At 43.8% G+C, this 19,267-nt stretch overlaps 1 protein-coding gene across 1 annotated transcript in view; it reads right to left on the bottom strand.

Annotated features, from left to right (window-relative positions):
- Window positions 1-7,767, bottom strand: part of LOC141105413 (asialoglycoprotein receptor 2-like) — a 42,939-nt gene extending 35,172 nt beyond the window's left edge. The window contains exons 1-2 of the mRNA XM_073595276.1: window positions 7,708-7,767; window positions 238-339 (exon numbers count right to left, since the gene is read on the bottom strand). Of these exons, the coding sequence (XP_073451377.1) occupies window positions 238-339; window positions 7,708-7,720 (115 nt within the window). The 5' untranslated portion in view covers window positions 7,721-7,767. The remainder of the gene's footprint in view (window positions 1-237; window positions 340-7,707) is intronic.
- Between the last annotated feature and the right edge of the window lie 11,500 nt (window positions 7,768-19,267).

Genomic DNA, 19,267 nt, shown 5'->3' on the forward strand with positions numbered 1-19,267 from the left:
AATGTAACAATAGAAATAATGTGCTTCAATCATCCTGACACCATAACAAATATGGTGCCGTGATGATTGAAGCGCCAGCACCAGCTATTGCTCCGATAAATTGTCAGCTAAAAATCGCTTACCCCCCGTGCGCGCCCCCAACCCCTCTCCCCTGGGCCTTGGCACAATTTTCTTTCACGCAGCCGGTCCCCTGTGCCAAAAAGGTTGGGGACCGCTGCTCTATACTGTATAACTTACCCAGTGCTTCAATAATACGGATGAGGATGATAATGGATCCCACAAAGAGGGTTATAATGACCCCTTTCCAGGAAGGCCGCCAGAGTTTCTTCCCACTTTTATCTGTAGAGATTATCAATAAATCATTTGATAAAAATAATAATATTAATAATAATAATAATAATAATATATATAGATAAAATCCTCCTTACTTTATATTTCTAGGACTCAGTAGAGTACAGGAATACTGTGCAGTGGTGGGCTTCTCATCAGGTGAAGGGACAGGAGCCAATCCTATCTTACTGTATAGAGGAGGAAGTGATGTCACTGTGATGCAACTTCCTCCTCTACAGAACTACACTTCCGGGAAGTGGACTGGAGCTGTGGAACTTCCCAGCTTCAAGCCAATCACATGTTCATAGTAACAAGTCCTACTTCTCCATTAAAGAGTATCTAAATATAAAAGCAAACATGTAATATATTGCAGCTTACCAGTCTTTATATATGGTGGCTGCATTCACTTTCATTTTTCAAGCTAAGAACATTTTTAGCAAGTACAGAAAATACCTGTTGATCTTGCCAGAAATACAGTGTCCTTTCCACTTCCTGTGAGCTGAAGAGAAAGCACAAACTATGGTATTCCTCTTTTGTAAACCAATAGTCCCATCAATCCACCATGTCCCTGAGATGAACAAAGTCAGACATGTTTGAAGTCCAGCCTGTATGACAACCAAGGTCATACCTGGGAACATGTTGAAAGAATTCCTGAGAATGGGGGCAGAGTAGGGGCACATATTGGTGAGTGGGACTAATGGCAGGGCTAATAAGTACATGAATGTTTAGGAGATAAATGGAGTTCCCCAAGTCCCAGGGTGGTGGACATGTTTCCATGGACAGTGGTAACCAAAGACCTTTTGTACCACTTAGCCAAAATAAATGGGGAAATAGTTAACCAATTTTTGGTCCCCCACCATTTTATATGGGTGGGGCATGGATAAGTCCTGCCCATCACTGAAGTACCTATTTGAGACTATAGCAATGAATTTGGTTGGACCATTGGTGAATTCCACTAGGGGCCACCAGTATATTCTTTTTTTTGATTATGCGACCCGCTATCTAGAAATGATTCCTTGAGAATGCCTTGGCAAAGACCAAGATCACCAAAGAAACATTATACATGTTCACCCGCACTGGAATAGCAAAAAGAGATCCTTATGGATCAAGGGACTTCCTTCATAATTTAAAAGTGATGAAGGTTTTATTATACACTGCTGAAGATCAAATAGTTAAGAACCTCTGAGAATCACCCACAAACTGACGGGTTGATGGAGGGGTTTAACATAGCACAAAAAAGTATGTTGTATAAGGTAACTGACAAAGATGGGTGGGACTGGGATTGTCTTCTTTCCTGTGTCATTTTCACATTTTACAAAGTCCCACAGTCTACAGAGGGGTTTTTCTCATATTGAGATGTGTGGTAGATGTTCCCACAGCCAACTGGATATTACAAAAGAGATTTGAAGGTCACACTCATGACATGGGGTTTCTGTGTGTGACATGGGAAGAATAAATGAATACATGGAGAACCATTGCCTTTGGAAGGAGAATGAGGAAGAAACATTTTTTCTTGAACTAGGCTGGGCAGAAACACAGGGGTTGATTTACTAAAACCGGAGAGTACAAAATCTGGTACAGCTCTGCATGGTAGCCAGTCATCTTCTTTCTTTTTTCCTTTTTTATTTATTTTTTATTCTTTACTTTATCAAAATTTGTCGTACACAAAGAAGTAAAAACATTTTCCCTACTCAATAGGGATATACATTGACAAATTTTATTTCCACATCTTTATCTGCCCTTACCCTCCTTCCTCCCCCCCCTCCACCCCACTCCTAGACCCTTTGTTCTCCCCTTCTCTAAGTAATTTTAATCTCACTATATTTCTTTGTTGATTTAAACTTTTTCCACTTTTCCCATCTCTTAATGAATCCCTCTCTAGTATCCTCATGGCTGTATCATGTTCCATGTTGTATATCTGTTCAATTTTATCAAACCACTCTCTAATTTTTGGGCTCTCTGCTTCCTTCCATTTCCTCGGTATTAAGCTTTTTGCAGCGTTCATCATATGTACAATCATATATTCTTTTGTCAGAATATCTACCCCATGAAATAGACATGTCCATGGTTCCTCAGGTATATCTATATTAGTAATTTCCTTAATATAACTCAGTATTTCCTTCCAGTACATTTTAATTTTAGGGCACCCCCACCATATATGGGCCATGGTTCCCGTTTGTTTACAGTCCCGCCAACACTCCGTTGTTTGTCCTATTTGATATCTCCCTAGTTTTTCTGGGGTTCTATACCACCGGGTTACGCACTTATAGTTCATTTCCACCATTGCATTATTTACTGATGATCCATGTACTAGTTTCAGGATTTTTCCTACTTCTTGGTTCCTTCCTCGTTTCCCCAATTCCCTCTCCCATTTTTTTATAAATGTCGGAATTTCCAGCTCTTCTACTTCTATCAAGGTTTTATATATCCTAGATATATTCCCACTTGTTTTTTCGATGGTACATAGTCGCTCTATCAATATAAGTGCTTCTCCTTCTCTTATTGGGTGAGGAAGTGCTGCTATGAAGTGTTTGAGCTGAAAATACCTCCATTCATTAATCTCCAGTATATCTTTTATTTTAATATTATTAGTCACCTTCTAACTTCAACATGTTCAATCAAGCTTTGACAAAAAAATCCTGGAAGCTGATTGGTTTCTATGCACCAGATTTTGCACTCTCCGGTTTTAGTAAATCAACCCCATAGTGTCTGTCAGCAGCTGGTTTAAAGTATATGTCAACACTCACTTTGTAAAAAAACCCATTCAGTTTAAAATAGAAGTTGTAAAAAACATTATAAATACATTTTCTCCCCTGTTTTATATGTGATCACATTTCCTCTAAGCTCCACACAGCAGCACACTGATCTTCCCTGTAAATGGCTATGTGGTGGTGGTGGTGGTGGTGGTGGTGGGGGGGGGGTGTCATGTAAGCTGAAGTCTGATCATTGGAGGAAAGCAGAGGGACTGGCAGGAACACCAGAGATTTCACACAAAGGAAGCAATACAAAGAGAACGGGAGACTTTTTCATACAAGTACATGGTACAGCAGGCATCAGGAATATGAAATGTTGGGTTTACATATTCTTTATATAGCAGTGTTGGCAAAATCGTAAGAAAGGGTACCAGAGGATATTGGAGAGAAAGTTAGGAGGGTGAAGGTTGAGTTTGGAGTGTGACTATGTGTAATACGGCAGGATAATAGAGTTTTGACCTGATAAAGGACATGGATGTCTAAAATCATTGCCATTGTTATTGCTGAATCTTTAAAAAACTTGATTTGTGATGAATCTTGGGGTTTGGACATTTCTATATCAGGAGGCTAATGTGGGAATCCCTCCAGTTGATATTCCTGTAGTCCTATGTACTGTCCTTTTTGGTGCTTGAATATGTGTTTGATGCTCATTTACAGTTATGACATCATAACACGTTTTCAATGTCTAATTTATGAGGTCAGGACCAAAGGAAAGACAAGGAGGTTGCCCATAACAACCGCATTTCATCATATTTTTCTTATCCTAAATCAGGAAAATGAAGCATGGAGTCTGAATTTCCCGAATCATGTGACACCGGCGATTCTTAGTGATGACTATTAATACCAGAGATCAGGGCCGGACTGGCCTACCGGGATATCGGGAGTGTTCCCGGTAGGCTGGCTGCCCTGAGGCCGTTGTCAGCTAGGAGCTATGAAGAGGAGGCGGGGCTGGCTGAGGAAATTAATTCTAGCAGCAGAGGGTCAGAGGAGCACGTGGCTATCATGCAGCAGGCAGGTCTGTGGTGGATAATGCAAGTGGGAGGGAGCATGGACACTGTGTGTTCTCTGGGCAGTGGACTAAACATTTCTCGTAGTAGGTTTAGTAGGGAACCCACAGCCAATAACGCTGCTTAGGGGAGTACAAGGGAGGACTTGCTCCTCCTCCGGTCCATCCACAGCCAATCAGCAGGCAGTGTAACCCTCCCCCGCTCACATTTGACTGTAAGTGCTGGAGTGAGGCTGAATGGGGACGCCAGGTGGGAGATACAAGGAACAAGGAGGTATGACTACAACAATGCAGGTTCTCCAGGACACACAACTCTGGCTGAATGGAAAAAACAGGATCGTCTGGAGCACAGTAACTGTGAAGGACAGCTGCAGTGTCCAGATATCTATGTGATCAGGCAGTGTGCAGGTTACAGATCAGCCTCCCCTCATTCTTGTCTCCCTGGTTACTTTTTTTATCTGCCTAACCTGACCTGCACATTGTCTGATCACACTGATAAGATCTCTGGAAGATGCTGCAGCAGCATTCTATGAGACCAGGGACACATGGCTGTTAACCATTTCAGCTTATAATCAGCTATTTAGCCAGAGCTCTGTGTGTGCTGCACAGAATGTTTGATGGGGGTTTTTTTGAAGGATTTACTGCTGGACCAGGCTAAAAGCTTCTACTATGAAGGGCTCGTTTTAGTTTTTTTAACCCCATTATGTTACTGGCCGATTAATCGATTATGAAAATAGTAATTGATTAATTTCATAATCGATTAGTTGTCGATTAATCGATTAGTTGTTTCAGCCCTACTTCACAGACCCATTAAATGGTTACTGTCAGGGAAGTCATCCGCAGAATACAACTAATGCTCGCAAGCATACACTTGTGCGCAGGCGCCGGCAAGGGATTCACAGAACAACTACGGGCGCATCAGCGAATGCGCGATCGCACGCGCACGCCTGTCATTAGAACTGGCGCCAGACGGCCTATTTAAACACAGACTTAGTACTGGCTGGTTGCTGCTTGGTCTACAGCGTGTACCTGAATTCTTGCTACCTGTGTTGATTTCCGATCATCGTTCCGGCCTGCTACCTGACCTCTCTCCTGCCTGCTGTTTGTACCTGATCTGCCTACCTGCTGCCGAACCTGCCTGTGACCTGACCTCTCTCCTGCCTGCTGTTTGTACCTGATCTGCCTACCTGCTGCCGAACCTGCCTGTGACCTGACCCCTCTCCTGCCTGCTGTTGTACCTGATCTGCCCAGCCGTTGCCTAATCTGTCTGTGACCTGACCACGTTCCTGCCAGTCAAGTCATCTGATCTGTCTCTCTGCTGCCGAGATCCGCCAGCGATCCAGCGACTTCCCTGTCTACTTCCAGTCAAGTTCAGCCATCCACCTGTGTGTTCCGGCAACTTCCTGTTCAGACTTCAGGACTTCCATAGGCACTCTTACTCCGCCGTGCTCCAGCGCCAGCTGTTCCACTATCAGCGGCCCTTGAGCCGGAGCTGTATGGGAGGCCTTCCTCTACACGTCAGGCTCGCCTTCAGGTACGTGACAGTTACTGTCCTCATCTAATCTTGAGCAGTTCAGTGTTTGCAAAAAAAATTGTATTTTGGAAACTGGATGTGATGTTTTCTTCTGTCACTTGCTTGTACTGATCTTGCAGAGATGGTTTAAATAGAGTGGAGCAACCCTGCGATACTATATACCTGTACACTGAGTTCAGCTTTAAATGCAGTCTCTGACCATCTCCTGAATCAATCATGTCTGCAATCCCTAACAGTCCCCTGTACTATGTCTGCAGTCTCTGATCATCTCCTGTACCATGTCTGCAGTCTCTGACCATCTCCTGTACTATGTCTGCAGTCTCTGATAATCTCCTGTACTATGTCTGCAGTCTCTGATCATCTCCTGTACTATGTCTGCAGTCTCTGATCATCTCCTGTACTATGTCTGTAGTCTCTGATCATCTCCTGTAGTATGTCTGCAGTCTCTGACCATCTCCTGTACTATGTATGCAGTCTCTGACCATCTCCTGTACCATGTCTGCAGTCTCTGACCATCTCCTGTACCATGTCTGCAGTCTCTGACCATCTCTTGTACCATGTCTGCAGTCTCTGATCATCTCCTGTATTATGTCTGCAGTCTCTGATCATCTCCTGTACTATGTCTGCAGTCTCTGACCATCTCCTGTACCATGTCTGCAGTCTCTGACCATCTCCTGTATTATGTCTGCAGTCTCTGATCATCTCCTGTATTATGTCTGCAGTCTCTGATCATCTCCTGTATTATGTCTGCAGTCTCTTATCATCTCCTGTACTATGTCTGCAGTCTCTGACCATCTCCTGTACCATGTCTGCAGTCTCTGACCATCTCTTGTACCATGTCTGCAGTCTCTGACCATCTCCTGTATTATGTCTGCAGTCTCTGATCATCTCCTGTATTATGTCTGCAGTCTCTGATCATCTCCTGTAGTATGTCTGCAGTCTCTGATCATCTCCTGTATTATGTCTGCAGTCTCTGATCATCTCCTGTACTATGTCTGCAGTCTCTGACCATCTTCTGTATCATGTCTGCAGTCTCTGACCATCTCCGGTATCATGTCTGCAGTCTCTGATCATCTCCTGTATTATATCTGCAGTCTCTGATCATCTCCTGTACCATGTCTGCAGTCTCTGACCATCTCCTGTACCATGTCTGCAGTCTCTGACCATCTCCTGTATTATATCTGCAGTCTCTGATCATCTCCTGTATTATGTCTGCAGTCTCTGATCATCTCCTGTACTATGTCTGCAGTCTCTGACCATCTCCTGTATCATGTCTGCAGTCTTTGATCATCTCCTGTATTATGTCTGCAGTCTCTGATCATCTCCTGTATTATGTCTTCAGTCTCTGACCATCTCCTGTACTATATCTGCAGCCTCTGACCATCTCCTGTAATGTGTCTGCAATCCCTGCAGGAGTGGACACACACATGATACACACACACTGTATACACTTCCCCATCTGCCACAGCAGAAGTATATTACAGCCCCCAGTCCTGGACCAGTACAGAGGGAAGATGCTTTATGGTGGGCGCTATGGCCAAGGCACATTTCCACCCTCCCCCAAAAGACAATTATTCATTCGGTGCAATATACATATAGGTGTAAATACATACAGTGTATGTGTGTGTATAGATAGGTGAGAGAGGGAAAAAAACAAAGAGCAGGAGAAGGAATAAAAAAGAGGGTGAGGAACAAAGAAAGCGGGTGAGAAAGAACATGACAGATGGATATAGAGCGATATATAGGGAAGAAAAGCAAGACATTAGGATATAGAGAGATAAAAGGGAAAGAAAGGGGAACAAAGAGAAAGAGTGGTACATCCTAAGAGGTACCGTAAGGGTGTCTTATGCTAAATATACTGTACGAGTGGAAGGGACTTGGAGTGCTAAATGTCCACGGGTTAGTGGCACAAATTCTTGCCTTGGGTGCGGACAACCAACGCTACGCCACTGCGGCTGCTATGAAATTATTTCCAGGGCTGTTTTTTATGCCCAGTCCGGCCCTGCCAGTGATCACTGATCTGCAATGATGCCTAAATCCCATCAATCATTTTGACAATATTATAAGACAGAAGAGCTTCTTACCTGTTCTCTCCATGTCTGATAATACAAGGAAAGTCCTGAACTGCTGTACAGTGATGTCAGATGTAATAGACTATATGTATGATATATCATGTAATATACTATACATGGCGTGACTGCACTGCCACCCCCCTGTTCCTGTGTGGTCACCCGAACTGAGATCTGCCCAGTCCAGTCTAACCATGAAGATCAGTGTGAAGATCATAACATCCTGTATTTCAGAGTATGTATGTATGTTTGTGACCGTGCACGTACAGTATATTATATCGTTAGCTCCTATGGGGTGCAGGAACTGATATGGACCAGCCTGTGTGTCCACCTAAAATCCAGAGAACTCCCCTGTATTTTACCACAAACTGGATATAATTCTGTATCTAATCTTCGTATGTCATTGTGAATGAGTACTGCATTATATCTTCAGTATGTTGGGTGTAATTGTCAATATCTGTTCTTATTCTCTATGTATTGACTCTGCACAATACTACTTATACTGGGTGTAATATGCTTACATGGACACTGCATGGTACTACTTTTAAGTCCTGATTTCTATCTCTTCTTGTTTGCACTGCACAACTGTCTGTTCAGCTTCTTTTGTACTGTACACATTAGTAAGTTCTTGTTTTACTGTGTCCTAAGCCACGCCCTCTAACATTTGCCACACCCAGTTTTTGCTGCGGCATCTTCCATATCACCCTATAAACCCTAATGCCGCGTACATACGAGCGGACTTTCCGGCGGACTTGGTCCGGCGGACCGGACTCCGTCGGACAATTCGATCATCTGTGGTGAATAAAGTAAGTGGTGATTGCGCTGTGATAAAAAGGGGGAAGGAAGGAAGAGGAAGGGGAAGGGGCTAGCTCAAATGTATAGAGAGGTGAATGAAAAATGAAAAAAATATACAAAATATAAAGGTATAATGAGCATGAGGGCTAGTATCATACTAGCACATAAAAATTATTGTAAATACTGAAACAGAAGAAAAGAAAAATCTCAGTGCAAAAGGGCTAGTATCATTCTAGCACATATGTGGTAACTCAGCAAATACACATCAAAAGAAAAATCTCAGTGCAAAAGAGCTAGTATCATACTAGCACATACATGGTAACTCAGCAAATACTTAATGGTGACTCCAAGTAAATAAATAAATGGTGAACAGTCCCACCGCCTTGTAGTACAAAGTGCTCAAACAATGAGTCATCAGTTCCAAAAGGCAAAATGAAAAAATTATACAAAATATAAAAGTATAAATAAAATGCAGTCTCATGAGCACTAAATCCGAATAAACTGAAGAAACAAAATTGCCTAAAACGTATAAAAAAACTATGAAATGAGTGACAAATACAGTGTGGGTACAAAAAAATAATTGAACCAAATAAAAATATATAAATCAAACAAAGTCCATGTGCATGAGGGCTAGTATCATAATAGCACATAAAAAATATTGTAAATACTGAAACAAAAGAAAAGAGAAATTCTCAGTGCAAAAGGGCTAGTATCATACTAGCACATATGTGGTAACTCAGCAAATTCTTATTAGTGACTCCAAGAAAATAAATAAATGGTGAACAGTCCCACCACCTTGTAGTACAAAGTGCTCAAACAATGAGTCATCAGTTCCAAAAAGGCAAGTCCACAAGCCACTGGGAAGGGAAAAAGGTCTTCAGTGGGGACACCTCTGTGCTCGCAAGCAGCTCACCTTACTGCTGCAAGACAACAGCTTGTAATCCAATAACAAATCACCAGCAGGCAAGGGTCCCATCCAGTAGTTCAGGCGATTCGGGTGGTGGGTGTGCAGGATGGTATATAAAAAACATAAGCAGACAGTATATAGTATAACTCCGTGGCGGCCACAGTGGAAAAAGGGGACAGGACACAGAAGGGGGATGCACTCACTTTTGTAAAATGAGTGTGGGCGTCAATCCAACGAACGCAGAGTTCGTATACCTCAAAAGGGTGTCTTCAAACTGTCCCCGTTTCCCCAATGCTCGTCACAATGGGATGAATATATGTGGAGTGTTGGAAGAGAGTGCACATAGTGTGATCCCGTATATAAATCAGTTTATTAGGTTAAAAACAACATGGTACACTTACATTTACCAGAAGGCTATAGTAAAAAACATCCACGAGCGCTGAGCTCGTATCCTATCGTCAGTCTGTGACAGTTCCTGTGCTCCAATCCTGACGCGTATCGTCACGTCACGTGACTTCATCAGAGGATAACACAGGGTGAAGAGTCTATGCTTTTATATGGTCTCTATGTAATGGGTGTTTGGTGGCCATTTTCTCGAAGCCCGCCACTACAAAAATGTATGCCCGGCGACCATTTTCCCGAAGCCCGCCACTGCACTGGGCGAACCCAGCACTGGACAAGTCCGTCGGCCATTTTGTTGAGTTCTCACTCTTATATTAAAAGAGGTACTAGTAGTCATAGTCATGCTTAATAAAAGGCAGCCAAGAGGCGCAGCAAGCCGCACACACTGCAAGGTGCATAGCAGCCAACTAATATATGTAGTCCTGGGAGAAAAAAAATTAATGAACTGGGAAACATATAGCAAACTAAAATAGTGTATAAAAAGGGGCAAATATACAGTAAAAACTAAAATGCAAAAATCAGCAAAATTATTAAGAAAAAATAGACTAGTGGTTAGTCCAGCGGGAGAGGGGGCATCCAATAAATGTCAAAAGTGATGGATAATATAAAAAAATTGTTTAAAAAATAAATAGAATAAACAGAGATATCAAAAAGGTACTGGAGCTCGGGGAATATCACAGGCTCATGTGTGGGCTCCAGTGGACTTTTTTTTCCCAAAAGTCCGATGGACCTAGAACTAAAACATGTTTCAAATCTTTCCGACGGACTCGAAAAGTTCGCTCGTCTGTATGCTAGTCCGACGGACAAAAACCGACGTTAGGGCAGCTATTGGCTACTGGCTATCAACTTCTTTATTTTAGTCCAGTCATACGTCATCACGTATGAATCCGTCGGACTTGGTGTGATCGTGTGTAGGCAAGTCCGTTCCTTCGAAAGTCCGTCGGAAAGTCAGTTGGAAAGTCCGTCGGAAAGTCAGTTGGAAAGTCTGTCGGACCAGTCCGGTCAAAAAGTCCGCCCGTGTGTACGCGGCATTAGTAATGGTTTTCTTTGAAAATCCTAAAAAATCCAGACTTGTCCATGGAGAGTGCGCAATGAGTTTGAGTGTGTTTGAGTAGCACACCTGGGACAACCAAATCGCCCCGAGTTCAAGGATGTTGTTGGGAAGTTGAGTTCCCTCCTATGAGCAAGTCTCGTGAGAGCAACCATCGCCAGAACTTTCCATGTCTTTAGGGGAAAGCATTTCCTATGCCTGGTTGGAAATCCACCACACCAGGGAGGGCAAGAACTATCAAGGCTGAACAGATGCAATTGCAGCTCCTGAGACAGACTTGCGCAACAATGGGCCTCAAAAACTCGCCAATTTCATTAGTTCCACCACTTTTAAAGTGTCACAGCCTGCAATCCGCAATAGTCACCAGCTATGGGGGTGACCGCACTTTAGGACCAGAGATGGGCACAAGGCCCAGGACTTACCATGGCAGATGTCTTGCTCCTGCAACAGAGCAGCGTTGAACGGTGTGGGTGGCAAGAGAGGTAAGTATTCATTCTCTTCAGATTTTTATTATGTGATAGAACCTTTTTATGTCTAAAAAAATCTAACCTGTTTTTAGGTTTGTATATACAGATGATGGCTGATGAAGAACTTCTGTCAATATTTTATTGCTGAAGGTGTTTCAAAAAAGAGAGTGCCAAAGTATGGTGGGCAGTCCAGATAAAGTTTATTTATAACAGTCACCATGAAACAACCAACTCATTTTAGGAATTGATTGAATATCAGTGTAGACGTCCCTTTTAAAGAAGCTGGATATTGGCTCTCTTCTCATCTCCTCATTCTGTTAGCATGAGGAAAAGAGTGCATATAACCGGCTTCTGTTGACATTCGTAATCAGCTATAATTGGACACATCTGATCACATGGTAAAGAGCCACTGATGGGCTCCTTACCTCAATATGTGATCAGCAGTGTCCTCCAGACACTGTGATCACAGAGCATGCTGCCCCGCCGGGGGTGTGATCACAGGACGCCCTCATATAATGGCATCCCAGAACTAGACGACCATGCTTTAGCTGTCACTCGGCTATGGTGCAGTCGGCAAGTGGTTAAAAACTATTTGGCCTCGACTTTCCTGTCTAGTCCCACATTGTCAGGGCCATTGTGCAGCTGCTATTTCAATATTAAACTACATGTGGTATGAATGTGTAGCGCTAAAAGTGTATCTTAATCACAGTCACCTAATGATAATAATAATCTTGGGATAATGCGATGTATGGATACAGTGAAGTACACCAGAATGTAAAACATAAAATATATATATCTAGTAGTAGCAGTGGCGTAGCGTGGGGGGTGCAGGGGGTGCCGTGGCCCCGGGCGCGATATTTAGGGGGGCGCCAGTATGTGTCACTGGCTGCCTCCTCCTGATTTCTAACTTTGTGTTCCCGGGCTCCGGCCGCCATGTTAAGTATCCGGCGCCCTGTGATTGGGTGTATGGGGGTCATGTGAGGCGTAGGGCTGGCCTGTCCTCGATCGCTCCTGAAGTCCCGCCTCCGCACATGACCCCCATACGCCCAATCACAGGGCGCTGGATACTGAACATGGCAGCAAGCAGAGCGCAGGGGAGAGAGGAAAGTGAGCCGCCGCTGTCTTCTCCTCCTCATCCGGATCGATGCAGCCAGGATAAGAAGGTGAGTGAGAGTCTTGTTACTGGGAGGGGGAGGGAGGGGGGCGAGAGAGAGAGAGACTGTAGGCAGGAAAGTGTAGTGTAGTATAGTATGGAGGTCAGTGTAGTGGTCACTATGGGGGGCAGTGTAGTATAGTGGTCAGTATAGTGGTTAGTGTAGTATAGTATAGTGGTTAGTGTAATATAGTATAGTGGTTAGCATAGTGGTCAGTATAGTGTAGTTTAGTATGGAGGTCAGTGTAGTGTAGTGTAGTGGACAGTGTAGTATGGTGGCCAGTGTAGTATGGTGGTCAGTGTAGTATAGTGGACAGTGTAGTATGGTGGTCAGTATAGTGTAGTATAGTGGACAGTGTAGTATGGTGGTCAGTATAGTGTAGTATAGTGGACAGTGTAGTATGGTGGTCAGTATAGTGTAGTATAGTGGACAGTGTAGTATAGTGGACAGTATAGTATAGTGGACAGTGTAGTGTAGTGGTTAGTGTAGTGGACAGTATAGTATAGTGGATAGTGTAGTATAGTGGATAGTATAGTATGGTGGTCAGTGTAGTATGGTGGTCAGTGTAGTATAGTGGACAGTGTAGTATGGTGGTCAGTGTAGTGTAGTATAGTGGTCAGTGTAGTATGGTGGTCAGTGTAGTATGGTGGTCAGTGTAGTATAGTGGACAGTGTAGTATAGTGGACAGTGTAGTATAGTGGTCAGTGTAGTGGACAGTGTAGTATAGTGGTCAGTGTAGTATAGTGGACAGTGTAGTATAGTGGACAGTGTAGTATGGTGGACAGTGTAGTATGGTGGTCAGTGTAGTATAGTGGTCAGTGTAGTATGGTGGTCAGTGTAGTATAGTGGACGGTGTAGTATAGTGGACGGTGTAGTATGGTGGTCAGTGTAGTATAGTGGACAGTGTAGTATATTGGACAGTGTAGTATAATGGACAGTGTAGTATGGTGGTCAGTGTAGTGGTTAGTGTAGTGGACAGTGTAGTATAGTGGTCAGTGTAGTATAGTGGTCAGTGTAGTATGGTGGTCAGTGTAGTATGGTGGTCAGTGTAGTATAGTGGACAGTGTAGTATAGTGGACAGTGTAGTATGGTGGTCAGTGTAGTATGGTGGTCAGTGTAGTATAGTGGTCAGTGTAGTATGGTGGTCAGTGTAGTGTAGTCTAGTGGGTAGTATAGTGGTCAGTGTAGTGGTTAGTGTAGTGGACAGTGTAGTATGGTGGTCAGTGTAGTATGGTGGTCAGTGTAGTATAGTGGACAGTGTAGTATAGTGGAGAGTGTAGTATAGTGGACAGTGTAGTATGGTGGTCAGTGTAGTGTAGTATAGTGGTCAGTGTAGTGGTTAGTGTAGTGGACAGTGTAGTATAGTGGTTAGTGTAGTATAGTGGTCAGTGTAGTATAGTGGACAGTGTAGTATGGTGGTCAGTGTAGTATGGTGGTCAGTGTAGTATGGTGGTCAGTGTAGTATAGTGGACAGTGTAGTATGGTGGTCAGTGTAGTATAGTGGACAGTGTAGTATGTTGGTCAGTATAGTGTAGTATAGTGGACAGTGTAGTATAGTGGTCAGTGTAGTATGGTGGTCAGTGTAGTATGGTGGTCAGTGTAGTATAGTGGTCAGTGTAGTATAGTGGACAGTGTAGTATAGTGGTCAGTGTAGTATGGTGGTCAGTATAATGTAGTATAGTGGACAGTGTAGTATGGTGGTCAGTATAGTGTAGTATAGTGGACAGTGTAGTATAGTGGTCAGTGTAGTATGGTGGTCAGTATAGTGGACAGTGTAGTATGGTGGTCAGTATAGTGTAGTATAGTGGACAGTGTAGTATGGTGGTCAGTATAGTGTAGTATAGTGGTCAGTGTAGTATTGTGGTCAAGTGTAGTGTAGTATAGTGGTCAGTGTAATGTAGTATAGTGGACAGTGTAGTATAGTGGACAGTGTAGTGTAGTATAGTGGTCAGTATAGTGGACAGTGTAGTATGGTGGTCAGTATAGTGTAGTATGGTGGTCAGTATAGTGTAGTATAGTGGTCAGTGTAGTATGGTGGTCAAGTGTATTGTAGTATAGTGGTCATTGTAATGTAGTATAGTGGACAGTGTAGTATAGTGGACAGTGTAGTGTAGTATGGTGATCAGTGTAGTGGTAAGTGTAATATAGTGGACAGTATAGTATAGTGGTCAGTATAGTGGTCAGTATAGTATAGTGGTCAGTGTAGTGGACAATGTAGTGTAGTGGACAGTGTAGTTCTCAGTGTAGTGGTCAGTATAGGAATCAGGTAGGTCAGTACTATTGTATTTGAAGGGACTCAGGGATAGCTAAAAGTCCGCAGGTTGGGGAGGGGGGGGCGCAAATTACTTGCCTTGCCCCGGGTGCTGACAACCCACGCTATGCCACTGAGTAGTAGTGAATATGTGGATATGGGTGATGAAGCCGTATGAGATACAAATGTTGCAGATAGAGTCAAAGATATATACACACTAAACATGCAAAGGTGAAAAGAAAGTGTGATAGTGAATAAAAAATCGTAATATACTGACATATAGTATGTATCCACACTGTATGTAATAATGTCATATAATATAATGGTATGAACCAATGATATAAAAATCATATATAAAAAAAATGATTAGATAACCCATACAGGTGTGCATCTAAACTATAATAATCACATTCCAAACATGCTCATGCCTATAAAAATAAACAAAAGTGCCAGTACTCCACAAATTGATAAAACTACAAAAAGTTCACGTAATTGTGATGCCACAACGGACATTGAAAGTAGTTATGAAAGTGACGTTTGTGCTGCAAACAGATGTCTGACGATTTCTAAGTATTCATACAGTATATAGGGATGAACTTCGAGTTAGAGTCGAACTCATGTTTGACTCAAACATCGGCTGTTCGCCAGTTCGCCGAACAGCGAACAATTTGGGGTGTTCGCTGCAAATTCGAAAGCCGCTTTAAAAAAAAAAGCCCTTTAAAAGTCTATGGGAGAAATCAAAAGTGCTAATTTTAAAGGCTTATATGCAAGTTATTGTCATAAAAAGTGTTTGGGGACCTGGGTCAATGCAAAAAGAAGTTTTTAAAAACGGCCATTTTTTCAGGAGCAGTGATTTTAATAATGCTTAAAGTGAAACAATAAAAGTGTAATATTCCTTTAAATTTCGTATCTGGGGGGTGTCTATAGTATGCCTGTAAAGGGGCACATGTTTCCCGTGTTTAGAACAGTCTGACAGCAAAATGAAATTACAAAGGAAAAAAAGTCATTTAAAACTACTCGCGGCTATAATGAATTGTCAGTCCGACAATACACATAAAAGTACATTGATAAAAACGCCATGGGATTTCCCCACAGGGGAACCCCGAACCAAAATTAAAAAAAAAAATGGTGTGGGGGTCCCCCTAAATTCCATACCAGGCCCTTCAGGTCTGGTATGGATATTAAGGGGAACCCCGTGCCAAAATGAAAAAAAAAATGGCGTGGGGGTCCCCCTCAAAATCCATACCAGACCATTCAAGTCTGGTATGGGTTTTAAGGGGAACCCCGCTCCAAAATTTAAAAAAAAATGGCGTGGGAGACCCCAAAAATCCATACCAGACCCTTATCCGAGCACGCAACCTGGCAGGCCACAGGAAAAGAGGGGGGACAACCCAGCGGGTGACCCCGCCCCCCTCTGACAACACGGAGAAAGCCACAGGGAAGTACCGTGAATTCCCTGTGCGCCAGAGGAGGGCGGGGTAACCAGGTGGCCCCGCCCTCCATTATATAAGAGATGTCAGAAGATGCGAAGCGTCACACGGCTGAAGACTCCTACTGAGGCGGATCGTGCGGACGGAGCGGAGAAGAAGCCTGGGACGAGATGCGGGATGAGAAGATCGGAGGAAGAAGAAGATGGAGAAGAAGAAGATGAAGAAGATGGAGGAAGAAGAAGAACACCGAAAGAACACCAGAAGAAAGAAGATGGAAGAAGAAGCCAAAAGAAGAAGGAATTAATAAAGGACTTGTCAAAAACCGTCTCTTGTGTTTTTAACCTTTTTGAAGCTTTTTTGTGAAATGGTAGGGGTAACCATTACCAATTCACACGGGGGGGTGGGATCTGGGGGTCCCCTTGTTAAAGGGGGCTTCCAGATTCCGATAAGCCACCCACCCGCAGACCTCCACAACCACCGGCCAAGGGTTGTGGGGATGAGGCCCTTCTCCCCATCAACATGGGGACAAGGTGCTTTGGGGGGCTACCTCAAAGCACCCTCCCAATGTTGAGGGCATGTGGCCTGATACGGTTCAGGAGGGGGGCGCTCTCTCGTCCCCCCTCTTTTCCTGCGGCCTGCCAGGTTGCATGCTCGGATAAGGGTCTGGTATGGATTTTTGGGGGGACCCCATGCCATTTTTAAAAAAATTTTTGGCACTGGGTTCCCCTTAAAACCCATTACAGACCTGAAGGGTCTGGTATGGATTTTGAAGGGGACCCCCACGCCATTTTTTTTTAAATTTTGGCACGGGGTTTCCCTTAATATACATACCAGACCTAAAGGGCCTGGTATGGAATTAAGGGGGACCCCCACGCCACTTTTTTTTTTATTTTGGCGCTGGGTTCCCCTTAATATCCATACAGACCCGAAAAACCTGCAGTTTTTAAAAATTATTTTTGCATTGATACATGTCCCCTGGGGCAGGACCCAGGTCCCCAAACACTTTTTATGACAATAACTTGCATATAAGCCTTTAAAATGAGCACTTTTGATTATTCATTTTCGTGTCCCATAGACTTTAACGGTGTTCGCGTGTTCGAACAAATGTTTTGCCTGTTCACAAGTTCTGCTGCGAACCGAACCGGGGGTTGTTCGGCTCATCCCTATTCATATACAATCAGCCGTTACAATGACACCCGGGATTGTGCCTCCACCTTCTGGGGATTAGGCACTCTTACCCCAGGTAGTGGATCCACACGCCAGCGGCGGTGAATCAAACAGGCATAGATGTAGGTCAGGTAGACAAGGATCGAACTCCAAAGGCGAGGTACTCCAGCTCCTTTTTTGATGACAAATAGGAATCCAGGACCCAACTCACCGGCCACGATCCTCCAAATGATGATGTTGATTAGGGTATATAAGAGAAAAAAAGCCTCCACATAGTGTAAATCCAAACATTTTGAGATTTACTGAAGTAAAAATCCAACATCCAGACAGATGAGTACTATAAAAAGAGGTTTAATTGCACAAATAAAAAGGCGCAGTAAAAGTGGCTTGGCAAGCGCGGTAACCCTACGTATTTCGTCTGCAAAGACTTCAAGTTCAACATTTGGATGATTGTGGCCAGTGGCACTTTTGTTTATTTTTATATGCCTGAGCATGTTTGGAATGTGATTATTATAGTTTAGATGCACGACTGTATGGGTTATCTAATATTTTTTTTTTTATAATGATTTTTATATCATTGGTTGATGTGCCATTATATTATATCACATTACTACATATAGTGTGGATATATACTATATGTCAGTATATTAAGATTTTTTATTCACTATCACTACACACTTTCTTTTCACCTTTGCACGTTTAGTGTGTACAGGCATACCCCACTTTTAAGTACACAATGGGGTTTATTTACTAAAGCTGGAAAGTGCAAAATCAGGCTCACTTCTGCATAGAAACCAATGAGCTTCCAGGTTTTATTATGAAAACTTAATTGAACAAGCTGGGGTTAGAAGCTCATTGGTTTCTATGCAGAAGTGAGCCTGATTTTGCACTTTCCAGCTTTAGTAAATAAACCCCATTGTGTACTTAAAAGTGGGGTATGGAGGCGCATGCGCGGCAGCTCCGAAGATGGCCGGTGGCTGCTAGAGCTCCGCTCCACCACGGCCCTGTAACAGCCACCGGAGCTTTCCGAGTGCTCCCCCAAGCATATAGCCGGGACACAATAGCGGGGGAGACCCCCGGGAATCACTGGATAAAAACGGCGCATGTCAGGAGGAACTTGGAGGGTCAGATGAAGGCGGCCGGAGTTCCGGCCAGTTATGCCAAGATGGAGGCGGCTCCACGAGGCCCGCTCAGCACAGAGGGAGCTGAAGACTCCATAGCTGACCAGGACACTCAGCCTCCTCGGTCCCCAGGTATGGACTTTCCGCCCCTGCCCCTGGCCACCTCTCCTTCATCCACTGAGTCCCTCTTGGGCAGGATGTGCCCTGGCCTCCCATCTACTCCTATGATGGATCCCCACACAGGACTTTTACTGTCTGTAACAGAGACATCTGCTGCCATCCCTGCGCCCTCAGACTTCCCCTCAATGATGGATGCCTTCTCCCAGCTGCTCTCTAAAAGCCTGGCCCTAAATGCAGCCCAAATTACAGCATCCATCCATGCGGATCTGCAGCAAATAGAGCAAAGAATGGACACAATTGAAAAGAAAGCTGACCAAGCTGTGTCACGCATTAATCAAAACTCAGCAAGGATTCAGGATATAAGGGAACAACTGAAAACAGCATTTGTGAAAATCGATGACCTCGAGAATAGATCGAGACACTATAACTTTCGCATCCGCGGGCTCCCCGAATCAGAAAAAGAGGTACATAATTGTGTGAAAACCCTGCTGCGGAACCTCATTCCTGATATCACTGAGCACCGCCTGGAGCTCGACAGAGCACACAGGGCCCTGCAACCCCCTCGCTCAGATGGTCTCCCCAGAGACATTATTGTTAAGCCCCATTTCTACTCTGTGAAGGAGGAAGTAATGAGGAGATCTAGGGGTGCAGACAACATCAAATTGCTGGGACACAGGATCCAGATCTTTGCAGATTTGTCGCCATACACA

Source organism: Aquarana catesbeiana, linkage group LG08, assembly GCF_042186555.1.
Source record: "Aquarana catesbeiana isolate 2022-GZ linkage group LG08, ASM4218655v1, whole genome shotgun sequence".
NCBI lineage: Eukaryota > Metazoa > Chordata > Amphibia > Anura > Ranidae > Aquarana > Aquarana catesbeiana.